The sequence below is a fragment of the Rhagoletis pomonella genome, unplaced genomic scaffold, assembly GCF_013731165.1.
Source record: "Rhagoletis pomonella isolate Grant_MI unplaced genomic scaffold, Rhpom_1.0 Rhpom_scaffold_00005, whole genome shotgun sequence".
Classification (NCBI taxonomy): Eukaryota; Metazoa; Arthropoda; class Insecta; order Diptera; family Tephritidae; genus Rhagoletis; species Rhagoletis pomonella.
Window position 1 is genome coordinate 45804947 of NW_023458559.1, and position 15617 is coordinate 45820563.

The window sequence follows — 15617 nt, forward strand, 5'->3', positions numbered from 1 at the left end:
GTATGCAAACATAACAATATACCAGCACTACATAGCGGTCGTTAGCACAGACACATAACATATTACGTCTTAAAAAATTTTCCATGAGTAGCATTGGTAAGGCTGCAAGCCAAAAAGCTAAGCTGAAGTAGGAAAAAAAGCGAAAAAAGCAATTCAATTGCAAAAAATACAATTAGGGTATTCACAAGATGTCGTAAGCGTCATAATGTCTAAAAGTCGTAAAATTTTTCAATGTAAAATAACGGTTAAAATGCTTTTAGAGCATTTTTAATCACACCAAAATGTTGCTAAACCGATATTTAAATATTTAATACCCTAAAAATCCCTTTTAAACGTTTCAACAGTTATTTTACATTGAAAGAAATTACGACTTTAAGACACTACGACGCTTACGACATCTTGTGAATACCCTAAATGTATAAATAAGCAAATAAAACACCAGGCAAATGTACGTGGTGGATTCGACTAGCGACTATTAAACTATGTTAGCTGCGGGAGCCGCGCCAAGACCCAATAGTTGGTGTCCAAAGTGCAAGCTGGAGCGCGAAACGCACTTGGGTGCATATGGATTGTGTCTGCTTGTTTGTGTACATTACCGTAAATAGGTAATCTTTATGTGCAGTAGTATTTCAACAACGCTGATTGTAATGGCGCTATAAATGTGTAATTACAAATTTCGATTTCGACTAGTTATTCAGTAGTATGTACTTGTTAGTGCTCTGTGGTCAGTGCCAAATGTGGGCTTGGCAGCACACTCAACTGCTTGTTATTTTTTTTTTTATCAGATATTTTTAGTTGGTCTCGCCTACCAATAACTCTCATAAGACATCTATTTATAGCGCTTTTAGTAGATATAAACAAAATTACACTGTGTAGCAAAATTTGAGGAAGTGGCGCAAATTGGTGGCCATATTACTTATTTACTTAGGCTAATAAAAATTTTGGACATCAATGAAAATAATTGACGGCTATTTAGCTTTCCAAATTTAACTAGTAGGACATACTTTTTACTTAATACATTTTGATACAAGAATATTTGTTTCTTTTGTGGGCCTAATTTCTTATGATGCGTATATTTTTATAACGTGTATTTTTTTAATTTAAATAATAGATTCAGAAATAGAGAAAGAAATGGCAATGAAATAATGAAATTTTCGACAGTCTTAATTTTTATGATCGTAACAGAGTTGCCATGTATATTTTTATTTTAAGTAATTCAATACTCGAAAATTAAATAATTTTACTCAATTTAACTGAGTTTCGTAATAAAATCTGTATAGAAAAGTTTTGCTTGAATAAAAATTTGGTAAAAAAAAAACAAAAATATAAAAAGGCAACATGATTTTTATCTGGAACTTTTTTGTTAATTTCTATTTTAAGCTTTAGAAATTTTACTAAAATTGTAACAATGTTGCTGCATTTTTATTTGAATAATTTTAACGCATAAAAATATTATTTTTTTTGTTCAGTCCCAAACAGATACTCAATAAAATTGTTAATTTGCCAATTGTAAAAATTTTATCACGAACTAAATTCCATAAAAAGCGATTTATTTTAATTGTGTTCGAAATAATTTTGAATGAAAATTAAACTCTAATGAAATGTTTTGGAGGTAAAGATTTAAAATTCGCCGAGTGAAAAATTTGGAAAAAATCGACATATTATCTTTGATTCAAGACAACCACGATTGTTTTTTATGAAAAGTTGTAATGGAACTAGTACGCAAAGTATCTAAAGTTCATGTATTTTGGAAGGAGTTTCGCCAATCTTTGTCAAAAGTGGTTTTTAGACAAATCAATTTCGGTGTTGGGAAGTTTCAGTGTACTTTTTCGTTGCAGAATGAAGCACAAAAACCGGTTTGTCTTCAAACAAAAAAATTCCTAAAAATGATATTTGTATTTTTTTGTATTCTCGATCTTGATGATTTTATGAAATAAGGTGTGCTGAGGAGATAAAAAATTTGCTTTGGTATTAAGAATAGCATGAACGGATAGTTAAAGTCACTGAAAATTATGTTTCTTCTTAGAATAGTTCATAATTTTTTTTTTTATCTTTGCCTTAACCTTGTCTAACTTAGCGTAAATTTAATTTTGCATACCGCTTTATTCGATCCATATCTCTCGCCGTTGACAGCTGCCTCCAGCAGGTGGGCGCTCTCCTCCTTTCCGTCCACCTTCGCGGACGCATTATCTGTAGATACTGTTGACATGTTTGCTAGCGATGGGACGCTTGCACTGTTTGAAATTTGTTTTTCCTCGAGCACTTAGAATTATTTAATACTCTGCTGGTTTTTAGTTAAGCGGAGTAAAGGTGGCGAGTAGTAGATATGTGTGTATGTGTGCCAGAAGGTAGTATGCGTTGGCTTGTAGTCAAAACGAGTGAATTTCGGTTATGTAAATGCGTTTTTTTTATTGTTAATTGAATATTTATGAATTTGAGCTGCGAAATGCACTTTGCTTTATTCTCTTTTTCAAGTTGAGGAATGATTTTTGAAACAAATATTTATTGCCAGCTTTTGCTATTTTGATATTTCTTTTCGCACTCTGATTTTCACAAGTGTCTTGTTAGTGTTACTTTAGCTTCTCTTTTCTTTTTTCTGTTTTGAGCTTGTTTTTATTTGTTTAGTTCCACTTTGCTTGCACTTCACTTGTATGTATGCCCTTCGAATGTTATTGTCAATGCGTTTCTAAGTTGTTGTGTAATGTTGGCTAACCACACAGCTCAGCTCAGCTCAGCTCAAGTAATGCACTTCTGCTGCCGCTGATTGACGTTTTTCGTCTAACTGTTAACTGCAGCTTCATCCACCAATTGGACTTTCTGTTGTCCGGCACGCCGATGCTTAATGTTTTGCTACTCGGTTATTCTATTTTCGGCTTCGAATTATTTTCGAGCGCGCTTTTTCACTGTAGATACATATGCTTACGTTTAACGAGCGTTGCGCCTGTTCTCACGTTATTTTGTTTGTTACGAATCCTGTATATCCTTAACACCCACACTTTGGCAATGAATAATTTTGACGCATGCTCTGTAGTACCATGACATTGACGGTGTATCCTATAGTTGTGTTTTATTTAAAATTTTTGTTTTTGTGTTGCTTTTTTATTGCTCTTTGTCCTTGCCGTTGATATGACATTTACATATGCACATACAATACTTTAAAATACTACGTAGTAGCTGATATCTTTGCCGCGTTTTGAGGCTTTTCCCAAATCGAATTTCTTCTTTTAGATTTTTTAGTACTTTTTTCTACTACTTTTTTCCTACTACCTTTTTTACTACTTTCTTTCTACAACTTATTTCGCGTTTAAAACAAATTGAAAATCTTAATCATCACGAATTCCCTTAAGCGATTGCTTTAAAAATACTTAGCAGCGCCTCGACATCCTTAACTGACTAGTTGTTGCTAAACCTGCTGTCATTGTCTTTTTTGTCTCTATAACTTATCCGGCGTTCTTGTGTATTGCTCAAGTTATTGCTTAACGCTGTATCCTTCTGATATGTTATTTCACACAGCTTTTGATTTACTTCCTGCTCCGCTTTTGATTTTCTCTATACACAATATTCGAACGGTTTTTATTTCTCCTTTTTCCTTTGTGATTTTCACATCAATATGAACTCGTATCCAGATATGTTTATTTACTTAGCAATTGATATTTATTTTCGAGTTTGTTGAGTATATTTTATTTTTTGACGCTTATTTTTTTAAGTTGTACTAACTGCCCGCTTTATGCGTTTTATTTCAATTAAGCGCGCGCTAAATTGAAAAATCGTATCTTTCTTCTGCACGACGCGATTGCTTACTAGTAAATGCTACAAAATGCGCCTCTCGCATGAAATATAAAAACTTTTGTGTCTGCCTTTTATCCATGTAGTGCGCTGCGGCGCGTTGATTGGGGTGGCGGTGGAGGGGTGCGCACGCTAAATGGTTATACGCACACTACAACTTTAAAGCGCTTGCACTGTTCGGCGGTATGGTGGTATAGGTGTCGACGCTTCTGGCGACTAGCTAGGTGCTTGTGTGTAGCTTCTGTTCCTGCTATCGTCGTTTTGGTTTTTGGTCGCCCGCCTCATGCGAGCTCATGTTGTGCGTCAGTACATAAATCGCGTGCGCCTGATAAGTATTTCGCTCCCAAGCATGTGGGCCGCTCTTCTGTGACGTCCACGCCCTCTCCAATGACTTCGCATAAGTTGCATACACATAAATATATATGTATGCATATACATATGTACCAGTCGCACACACCTCCTCAACATCGTCGACGACACCAGCTGTAAAAGCCTTAAGCTTTTGTTGAGCATAGTTTATACGCTGTTGTTGCCCATAGCATAGTTAATCAACGAAAAAAAGAGGCCGGTATGGCTGCTGAACGATGCTGAAGTGGTCGCGAAGAAAGGCGGCAAGGGGCAGTAGGCAGTTGGGCGCGAGATTCGAGATCCGAGAGAGCAGCTCGGGCTGTGTAGGCCGCATAGCCGATAACGAGCATCACAACGGATTAAAACAATGCAGGATAAATATTTTTGTTTATTTCTTTTTTTTCTCACAAATTTACGTTAAAGTTCTGCTATATAGAATGAGCTTAGTCACGCGCTCTGTAAATTTCATCAGCAAAAGCTACCCAGACGGAAGCTAGTGATTTTTTTTTTTAATCAACTAAATGAAAGACTATCTACTTTAAAACAAATGCACTGAGTAAATGTTTCGAATTTTTATATTATTTTTGCTTAAAAAACTAATTTGTGTCTTGGAAGTATGAAAAAGCATCTGTGAAGTGCAGAACGAAAGTGTATTCCAACGAAATCTACTGACTTTGAAGTTGCTTAAGCCAAATTCGTTTTAAAGTAGTTGAAAATACATGCGGAAAAGCCAATTGACTGCTTCCTATGACATCGCCATGTTAGTAAGAATTTCCATTAGTTATCATTGAAAATAAGGTACTTTATAAATTACTTTCAAACTAATTCAATTTCCTGCAGGGTAGTATCTAGGTAAAGTCCATACGCTTGCGTCGGTTCTTTCAGCTCGAATCGATAGTACGTGCCCCTCTTTCTGCTAGCTGCTGTCGTTTTTATTTTTTGTTGTTGTTTTACGTTTTAGTTGTTGTTGAGGTATTTTCTTGCTACTGCTTTTATTGTTGCATGTGAAATGGAAATCTCAGATACATACATACTACGTCACAGTGAGGGTATGTTTTGTGAAATAATCAAATACCTCCCACCAACTCGATGCTAGGTATCTACTTATATGCCTATGACGAATTCAAAATGATTGTCGAACATTAAGCCTATTAAGCATTCTTTAACTAGCAGCATATCTGGTAATTGAGCTTCGTATTATTTAATTGAGAAATCACTCGAAGTTGTTTCGGTACAAATGATTCAAAGAGTCACTTAGAGAAGGCGGAGGAAACTTCTATTAAAGAACAGTTATCCAACAGATTTACCTCTCAATTATATACATACATATACATACATACATATATAAAAACTTGATTTTTAGAGGTATTTTTTAAAAGGTCCAGCTCACGAAATTTTTTGCGACATTTTTTGGTGGAAGTTATTTTAATTAAAATCAGTTTAAAAAAATATTTTCCAAAGGTTTTTTGTTTAAATCTCAAATTTTGGTGTAGATAATATTTCTCCGAATTATTTTGGCAAAAGTTTTTAAATAAAATAAATTTTCCATCTGCAGCAGAAAACTCGCGACTTTTTTTTTTTGGTGAGTCAGCCTAATGTATGGATATAAAAATGTATTTGCATGCAGATATACATACAGTCATCAATGGTAGATATTTCATTGAAATCGATTTAATAGTACATCATACTGTATATCTGGATATGCTTGAATATTTCGTTAATGATGCACAGACAATTGTTTATAATTAGTATAAACTTGTAAATAAATGTTAATTCCACCGAATTTTCAGTTATTATTATTTTTGTAAGATATTCATTTGCTTATAGTTATCTCATTTCATCACTATAAGAGTTCTTACTACACCCACTAGAAAAAGTGTGCGCACAGAGAGAGATTATTTTTAATGCTATTAGGTGCAGAGAAATTTTTGTTTTCGTAATATGTACTTGATTTGTATTTTTGTATTGCTCGGTTACAAAAAAATGCAGCTATTCATGTTTTTCAAAAAAAAAAACGTTAATTCCATACCATAATATAAACCATTGAAATACAAGTTTCAAACTTTGCCGAAAATTTAGAAAAAGTTGCTAAATTTTCTGAAAATTTTTAAACTTTATTGTCAAAATTTTTTTCGCTGACATACAAAGTATTGCTTAAATAGCTTAACGGAAATTTTACTCGTGTTAAGCGTTCTTTAGTCGCTCGGTTACAAAAAAATGCAGCTATTCATGTTTTTCAAAAAAAAAAACGTTAATGCCATTCCATAATATAAACCATTGAAATACAAGTTTCAAAATTTGCCGAAAATTGAGAAAAAGTTGCTAAATTTTCTGAAAATTTTTAAACTTTATTGTCAAAATTTTTTTCTCTGACATACAAAGTATATTCGGAAATTGTTTTAAATATTATTTTTTTTAATCAAAATATTTGTTTGTTAAAAACTTTGTTATTAAAATTTGTTTATTATAAAACAAAAGTTTTGGTTTTTCATTATTTTTTTTGTCTCTAATAATATTTCTTTCGCTAGAGAATATAAGCACATATGTATATTTAATTAAATTGTAAACATTATTTTTACATGTTCGAATATTTTTGGCAACCATTGTTTGTATACATATGCATTTCCTTGCAATCTAGCAACAGTTGAGAATATTGTTTGAAATCGTCAATGTCATATGGAAAAAAATTGTTTTGAACCAAATGCCCAAAAAAAAAAAAAATGTTGTGGATATTTGGCAACAAAATAAACAGATAAGAAAAATAAGTTAAATATTTATATTTCAAAAACAAACACATGGTATGGTACTTTCGATTCACTTTAGGAAAAAGCAAACCGAAAAGAGCGATCAAATTGCAAACAGACAAAAGCGATAAAATTGTCAAAGATTAAGTCTAAAAAAATTGGAATTTATGCTTTGGCTATTCGAAGAGTTTCCATAATACGTATTACTCATAACCAAAATGTATTACCATCCTTTAAAGTCAAATTGAAAAAATGTTGTATGAATTTTGAATCGATTGTTTATATTTTTTGGCATAATAGTACCTTAAAAGAGAGCCTAACTGAGTTGTCAATCACACCTTGTTTAATACACCTTGCTCATAACCATGGTGGAATAATACAAGGTGTTGGATATTGACAGCGTTCTCGCTCTAATCCGCCATCTTGACTCCCTTAGCAAAATCGATGTTTCCTTCTTGAAAAAACTACATTTTACCGCCTTAAAAAAAGTACTAAACTAAAACTAAAAGTAGGGAATGAGCCTATTCTAAAACTGATTTGCAATCACTGAACAATTATTTGACATTTAATTTATTCTTATTCGTTGACAACGGAAAATTAAATAACAAATTTTAAACTTTAATTCTACAAAAAACGTGGGCTTTGTGTATTCTCCAAAGGATTTACAGCGAGATGGGCGCTGTTTTCAGGCACTCACTGAGGGAAGCTTGAATTACTGCTGCGTGAGGCAAAATACGCCTATAATAATTTACAATACCGAGGAAGCGGCGCGAGTCAACAACTGTTTGAGGCTTTGGATAACTTTTTCCTCAGGAGGCTGGTAACAATGCTGGCTCACAGAATAGCCTAAGTAGACTACTTCACTTCCACCGATATGGAATTTTTTTATGTTGATTTTTAAGCGAAAGTCTCCTGCAGTGCGCCAGCCACCGGACTCTTTGGGCATCATGTGGATGGGACTTGTCCATTGATTGCGTGTTTTGACACCATGATGCAGCAACAGATTAAAATCTTCTTTTGCGGCGTTTAACTTCTCACCAGTAAGTTTGCGTGGGCGCTCGTGGACTGGGGGACCATTGGTGACAATGTGGTGTACGGTTGTTTCACTATCGACATTTGGTGCAGCATCACGCAGTGTGATCTCTATGTAATCCTTCAACAGGTTAGCTTAGAATGCGTCTGACTTGCTTTTGGACAAATTCGACGTAGGGTGCACAATTGTCGCGATGCTGTCAATTTGTATAAATTTATACCAAACTCGGTGCACTTAATTATCTTGGCATAGAAAAGCAATACGTTTAAAATACGAAAACTCCGACGTTTCAGTAATTGTGGACCCTAATTTACTCCAAGTTAATGCTTACAACATGCATTTAACAATAAATAAGACTGTTATATTACTGTAATTATTACAAAAATGTAGTTTTATTACATTTTCTTACTTTTACTGTGATACATATTTGAATTATCTAATTCCCTAAATTAAAGTGGAATCTGATTTTTTTAACCGGTGACCACCCTGGGAGGTTGCTAAAAATAAAGCGTTTTCAAAACCATTTCCGATGCCCATATTGCAGCAATGCATTTAATCTTCCAACCTAGATACGAACACGTAAGTATGCGTCCTCCTACAATCGGACCACGGCAACATGGAGTCTATCGATGTCAAACGTTAAGTTTCTTGTTTCTTGTTTGTTTGTAACTATTTATATGCAAAATTTGATATGAAAAATAGTACCAAATTTCGTACTACTTCGCAAAGCGGGCTTTTTTTCTTCCCGTTTCTCTCGTGCTTCCATATTACAACCTTTTGTAAGGGAGCCGTCGACATGAGCTGTCACTACGTACAACACCTTGTATAATTCCACCATGGCTCATAACTACATCATATGCATGTAAGTATGTGTGCATAAATATCCTCAATAAATATGACGCATTAAAATAATGTAAGAATATACGCGAACGATCTCCTTCCGACCTTAGGCGTATACAACAGTAGGTTTGTATAGTAACTTCTCCAGTAAAACATTGCAGCGAGAGCGTAAAAGCAAAATAGAGCGTAAAATTGAGAAGAAGAGAAAACTAGCAGAAAAAGTTAATGAACACAAAACTAGCAAAAACTTGCAAGTGAACAGTCGTTGCACTGTTTTGACATTCTGCTGTAAACATTTTACTATTTATAAATCAGTCTTAAACTCTGCTTTACAGACAAGCACTTACACAGTCACAATATTTTGATTTAAACTCCTTTTAATTTTGTTTGTGATAAACCAATTCAACAAATGGCGGCTTTTGACATTTATTCTTCTTCTTCTTCAGCTAGCTAATTTCTGCTAGTAAAAATTTCACTAGCAAGAATTTGCAGCTCTCCCGTGTTGTTACGCTCTCGATTCAGTGCTCTCTTGCAAATTTTTTGGGTTATCATACGCTTTTCCAGTAAAAATTTGCAGGTTCCAGTACAAATTAGTACTGACTATTGGTTACTATACAAACCTAGTGACTCGCTTTCAAAAGTAAAAAAAGTACTCAGATGTCAAGGTGTCTTGAATGTCAAATAATTTACATACATACATAAATTTATTTCTTTGTATATGCAAAGGGTGCACTCAATTGCATATTGCGTCGCAAAAATTGCATAATCGCATTACAAACTTATGTAGCAGTTACATATGTGAATTAGGGTGGCTCTTTTGTTTGTATGCAAATAAATATTACATTAAATCTAAAACTAGCAAGGGTGAGGTTATGTTCGGTGGCAGCCCTGCTAAGTGTTTACTTATGTACACATTTCTTGTATTATTCATTGAGTAACTACTAGCTAATGTTACCTACTTTTCGCCATTTTTTTTTGTATCTCCACCCTTGGGGCAGAAAAAGTTAACAAATAATAAGTATTAAAATTCTCTCCTTTCTTAATTCTTAACTTAGAACTTACTTTTTTTCAACTCATTTTTCAAGTGAAAACGGGTAACTTGTAATTTTCACCAACTCTTTCTTGAGTGTGTGAACGGGGTGTGAGACATATTTTTTTATTATCACTCACCATTTGGCGTGCGTCTTATTTCTGATTACATATAGTTCTAAGTTATTCTATGTTTATAAAAAAAAAACATTAAAATATTTCTATTTAAAATAAGTTTTATTTTTTTTATCGCATGGCACTTGCTTTAAATTAAGGAAATGGTCTGAAAGGTTAAGAAAAAGCAATTGCTTACTTTTTACTCATTCGGGCCATTGCATGCTTTCTATTATGGAAGTAAAAAAAAGCTGTATTCACATAGAAACGATTCACCCTAATGTAGAAATTCAAGCGCAGAAATAGCTGTCATCTATTACTAAATCACTAAACCTCAAATGCTATATCGGATAACATGAAATAAATATGAACAAGTAAGTCTCGAATGATAAATGAAAATAAAACAAAAATAAATGAATAGAAAATAAAACTAAAAAATTTTAAAATGAAAGATGAAAGGTTTTTTAAAAGTTTCGAATATATGTATGTATCTAGGAGTAAATGCTTAAGCATTGGTAAAAAAAGGTGATATTTTGCTTATTCCAAAAATCATTGATAAGCTATCTATAAATAGTTGTCTTGTGATTTATAAATGCATATGACTAGCTTATTAGATATACTGGAAAAAAGCAATATGCATATTGTACTTACATATATATAAAAAAAAAACTAAATATGTATTTGTATTTCTTTTTTTTTTATTAGCACACGACAATGTAACTGTGTATGTTAAGAATTTCTGATATTTTTTATTTAACACATTTTTTGGAAAGCTAGTGCGAAATATTTTACAATATAAGGTGCGAGTTTAACACTCACGAGACTTTAGTCAAAAGCAAGACAGCTGCCAGTATGTAAATTTGAAATTAACAAAAATTAATTTAGGAAAATTTTCAATGAATAATTTTTTTAATTTGTACTTGTTCCTTTTTTTGGTATTCATTTTAAAATTCGTATTTATACTCTTATTTATATTACTTTTTCGTATTCATATATGTATATTTTCATATTAATATTCGTTATATTCAAATACAGAGTACTGGAACAAATTTTCCCTAAAGGGATTTTCTACTCAAACATCTTTATTTTTTAATTTTATAGCCTGAATATTTTTGAACTTTACCAATTTTTGTACAAGGTTTGAAATTTGGACTTACGCGTTTGGTTTTTGTTAGATAAGGAGCTATACTTTTATAAAAAGTCAATAAACACTAAACAAACAAACAAAAGAAAAACAACCGCAACTTCTTAAAATTTCGAGTCCCTATTTATTATTCCACCACTGTATAAAGCCTGAAAAAATTTAAAAAGCTTTTAAATGAATGAAAATAGTCGCTTAACCTTTTTGGAAAAATTAGAAATTAAAAAGATTTTGCGGCGGCTTTAATACTAAAAACCCCGCATGATTTAACCCTTGAAATAAAGGTTGATATTTTGAATGTTTCTCAACTTATCAAACGGAATATTTCGTATATACATATATTTCTAGTTTCCACGCAATTGATTGGTTAGGATTTTGAAGAAAATCTAATATTGAAAAAAAGTTACAGAGATATCACTTAAAACTCGCTTGGTAACTCCAGAGTTAATAAAATGCAAATAAACGATCACCCTAATGGAAATTTTTATCTCTCTGAGGCACATACATACCAAGTAGGCACAACGAAGGACAAAATAATTTATTTTCTTTCAATACATTTGCGCCTTAAGGTAGGCCTCATTTTCTTGTCGATAACAACTCCATATTTCAAATGAGGGCAACAAAATTGGTTAATAAAGAAAGTGAATGAATGCTTTTTGGCACACAAATTTGCAATTTCGCGCGGCAATAAAATCGGTAAATAAAAGAGTTCACAAAGATAAGCCTTACATAGTTGTTGTGGCAATTACCGAAAATGCTGAAAATTATCCGTTTGTGTGTATTCAAGTTTTGTCAAGTTGATTTTCATGTCAATATCAGTGTTGCCAACTCGTGGTATTTCGTCCATTATTTGGGATTTTCGCAGCATAAAAGGGCGCGTGGGACTTTGCGTCTCATTATGGGATTTCTAGCTAAATATAGTTTTGTTGTTTAATTGTTTCCTTTTTATTATTTGCTGTTCAGTCATTGTTACATCTCTTTACTCAAACATATATGGGGAATTCCAACGTGACGGGTGGGACTCGTTTTTCGTGTGTGAGTTGATGTATTCGTTTCCCAAGTTTAGACAAACTACTTATGTATATCTATGCAAATATTTCGTGCATCGGGACTTTTTCGAATGTAGTTAATAGAATCTTAAGGTCGATTTTATGCTTTGATGGCATTATTATATTTAAAAAGAAAAATTTTAGCTAGTGATGGGTGGGACGAGTCACAATTGAGGGCACATAGTTCGTGAGTAAAATGAACACTACTGATTTGATTTGAATATTTATTAAAAGGACCTTATTTAAACAAGGGACAGCTAAAGTATTTGTAAATTACGTTTAAAAAATATATATCGAGGGCTTATATTCAATATCCTCTATCTACGATTTTCACAAAAACTACTTTGTGATGTAAGAAGCCATCTGGAACTTACCTGTCATCACTGATTTTAATTCTGACTTTGCAATGCAACAGTAAATTCTTCTGTCAAGCGTTATACAAGGTCAGCATTTATATCACCGATGACAGTTAAGTATTAGGTGGATTTTTATATCAGAATCTCATTTTTGTGAACAAACATAGATGGCGGGTATTGAATATAAGCCCTTAATATACATACATATATTTTTCTGTGATGGGTTGGACATCCAATAAGCATTTCTATTAACGCTGACATTTTTTCCATAAACGTAGTTTTGTAATAACTAACCACTCTTTTAAAGTCCATGAATTTTTCCTACTTTATGGATAATTATTTTTTTGGATTACCACCTTTAATATACAGAAAGGCCTTGTTAACTTGGTCATGGTGAAATTATACCAGGTGTAATAATTAGAGCGAGAAGATAAATTTGACACTATCTTATTTGAAAATTTGCCTTTAAAAATGTGTGTAAGATAGCCGAATGTTAGGAAAATAAAGCGAGAAAGCTGTTTTATTACTTCACCTGTCTATAATTTTACCATAAACTTCATAAAAAAAACTGTAGCAGAGATAGTCGCATCAAGGCTGTATTTAGAGACAACCATAATGCCATGTAGAACGCTAGAAAAGTGAAAACCACAAAACTCGAGCTAATACTCTTTATAATTGTTATTAAAAACTTTTTTATATTTAACTTTCGCAAATGCGATTTTCGAATTTTAAAACGTTATAAACCGCGCGTTTTTCAGAGGAGAATGGGATTTTCGGAAATTTAGAGTTGGCAACACTGGTCCATATCGTAGGTCAAGCGGTCGTTTGTGGTAATTTTGTAATTTTTATTATATTTTTAGGCGATTTAGAAACTTACCGATTAAAAAAATAGTTGAGGTATGGTATTTAAAATACTTGCAAGTTTACAAAAAATCCTTTGACGGTGGTTTAATTGCTGCAAAGAAGGAAGAAAAAAGTTTATGAGTACATTTGTTTCAAGAATACTATTTTAATAAAAGATCTGAGACTTTTCTTAATAAATTAATTACCTAAATAATTGTAAAATTGATTCTTCCAAATGAACTCTGGAGGATATTCGGCCCCTTTTTTCTAAATGCCGCTACATAATTAAGACTTCTAATAAAAATATGACCGCGACAGTTAAATCTCAATCTACCGCAGTGATGGTCAAAGAGAGCTTTTTGCAACTATGTGAAAGTCTTACATGAGTGCTTTGTTGTGATTCTCAGTTTTCTAAGCACTTACAATTCTGAATTATGAAGAGGCAGTGCAAAGCTTTTCCAAGCCTTTGACTCGATTTTCATGCTATTCCATTTTTTTTATTATAAAACGTGCCTCTAAGCCTTCACTATTGTCGTAGCTGATTTAGAGTCTCTATCAGTCCGCAGATCTTTAAAATTTCTAAGCTGTAGATAATTTTATTTCGGTGCAAAAATGCTTAGTTAAAAGGCCAAACTTGGTACATACCTCGAATAAATCAAGGTACAGTACTACGAGTATGCAATACCATAGGTCCAAGACCGAGAAGCAGATTACATTATATATGCAACTGCGAAGTATCGCACCTGGAATTACTTGACCTAAATAACGTTCAGCCAAGCGGCCTCGCAAAGGTTCATTATAGAGGTGTTTAACTGTGTCAATTCAGTATCGAGGTAAATTAATATTTTATTGTACTATTTATGTACATACATACATACATACGTATTGTTTTTCATTTTTAATTGGTAAAACTAGGCACGTGCCGTATTTACTTGTGGAAGTAGAAATTCTATAAAAAAATGTAAACAATAAAATATAATAAAAACAAGAACTATGTATTTAAATTCAACAATAACAACATTTTTTTACATTTTTAAATAAGTAGACTGCATTCTTGTTGTTTTTTGTTTTTGCTTTGTTTCGAAATAAGCAAGAATCTCGTTGTATATAGGCAAAGCTGGTTTACCAAATATAACAGCTAAGGGAAAAAACCGGCAACCAGTTTGGTGGAGGGGTGTGCATAGATAGCAGCTTTTAACTAGATGATTTTGTTTTTGAAGATACATACTTAATTATGTAGCTTTGTAATACAAACAGCTATGCATATATTTGCATAAAAAACTGCAGAGGCCTGGCGATGCCGAGGCTTTTTTCGCACACGAAAGAATTGGGCTAAGACGCAATTTATTTTTCAATGTATATATTTTTTTAGGCAAATATATGCAATATATATTCATGTAAATATGTATGTACATTAGACCGTACCAGAAAAAAAGGTCGCCGTACATTTCGAAACTAAAGTATTTTAACAAGGCAGTTGTGAGAAAAAATTATTTGTTAGCCGAACGTACGGGTCACCTTTTTAACATTTTTCGTCATATATTTGGCATTTTCGTTCGGATCTTAAAGTATGGTACATAAATGTTTTTGTTTAGAATAGCCACTTTTTTGCATTGACCCAAAATACGCCGTTATAGTATTTACCCACCAGATCTCAGTTTCCACCACCCTAATGTCAGTAAATTAAAGCTCAGCAAAACTCAGTACGTATTTTTATTATTCAAGTAGAACTATTTAAAAAATAAAAAATAAATTGTTGCCGAATAGAGGTGTCACCATAAATTAATAAACTTTACCCCTAGGTTCGACAAAAAAAATAAAAATTTCGAAATGGCCTTTCAAAATATTTTAGACTTAGTGTTGTAAGACGAAATTTTTTTGTTTGCTTGTGAGTTGGCATGGTCTAATGTACCTATGTACATCTGTATGTAAATATTTTCGCACAAAAACACCATCAGCTTCTGCAAATATTTGCAAATAAATACTTTTTTCTATTTTGCAATGCTATGTTTGTATATACATATGTGTGCAGCGGCATAAAATGGTTAAGCGAATGATAGTGGAAATTTACGCATTTTGGTCAGAAACGTGATTTTTAAGCAGCTGAATGCTTTGCTTTAATCAATAACAGGTTATTTGCAAAACAAATTTGAGTAATAAAAAAAATATATATATAAAAAAAATTATAGATATTCATGGCGAGCTAGGTAACGTGATGTACATATGTACATGTTTTGAGGTGAGAAAACACGAGTGCAAAGAATAACATGTGAGGTAGGTATACAACAAAACTAGTATGCCACCAAATGAAAAAAATTACATTGATAATCTTAT

General features: G+C 32.6%; 1 protein-coding gene across 6 annotated transcripts in view; it reads right to left on the reverse strand.

The window, feature by feature from the left end:
* LOC118739058 (facilitated trehalose transporter Tret1-2 homolog) overlaps positions 1-15617 on the reverse strand; it is a 97198-nt gene that overhangs the window by 22872 nt on the left and 58709 nt on the right. For 2 of the 6 annotated variants that reach the window (XM_036470175.1, XM_036470174.1), the window contains one exon: positions 13318-13395. The exons of 2 other annotated variants lie outside the window; for them this stretch is intronic. Coding sequence is in view for 2 of the 4 variants with exons in the window: in XM_036470178.1 (XP_036326071.1) it covers positions 2099-2209 (111 nt within the window). In the remaining 2 variants the exon portion in view is untranslated. Of the gene's footprint in view, positions 1-2098; positions 3156-13317; positions 13396-15617 lie in introns of those variants that run through there. 2 more of the 6 variants (XM_036470178.1, XM_036470173.1) reach the window with 2 other exon arrangements.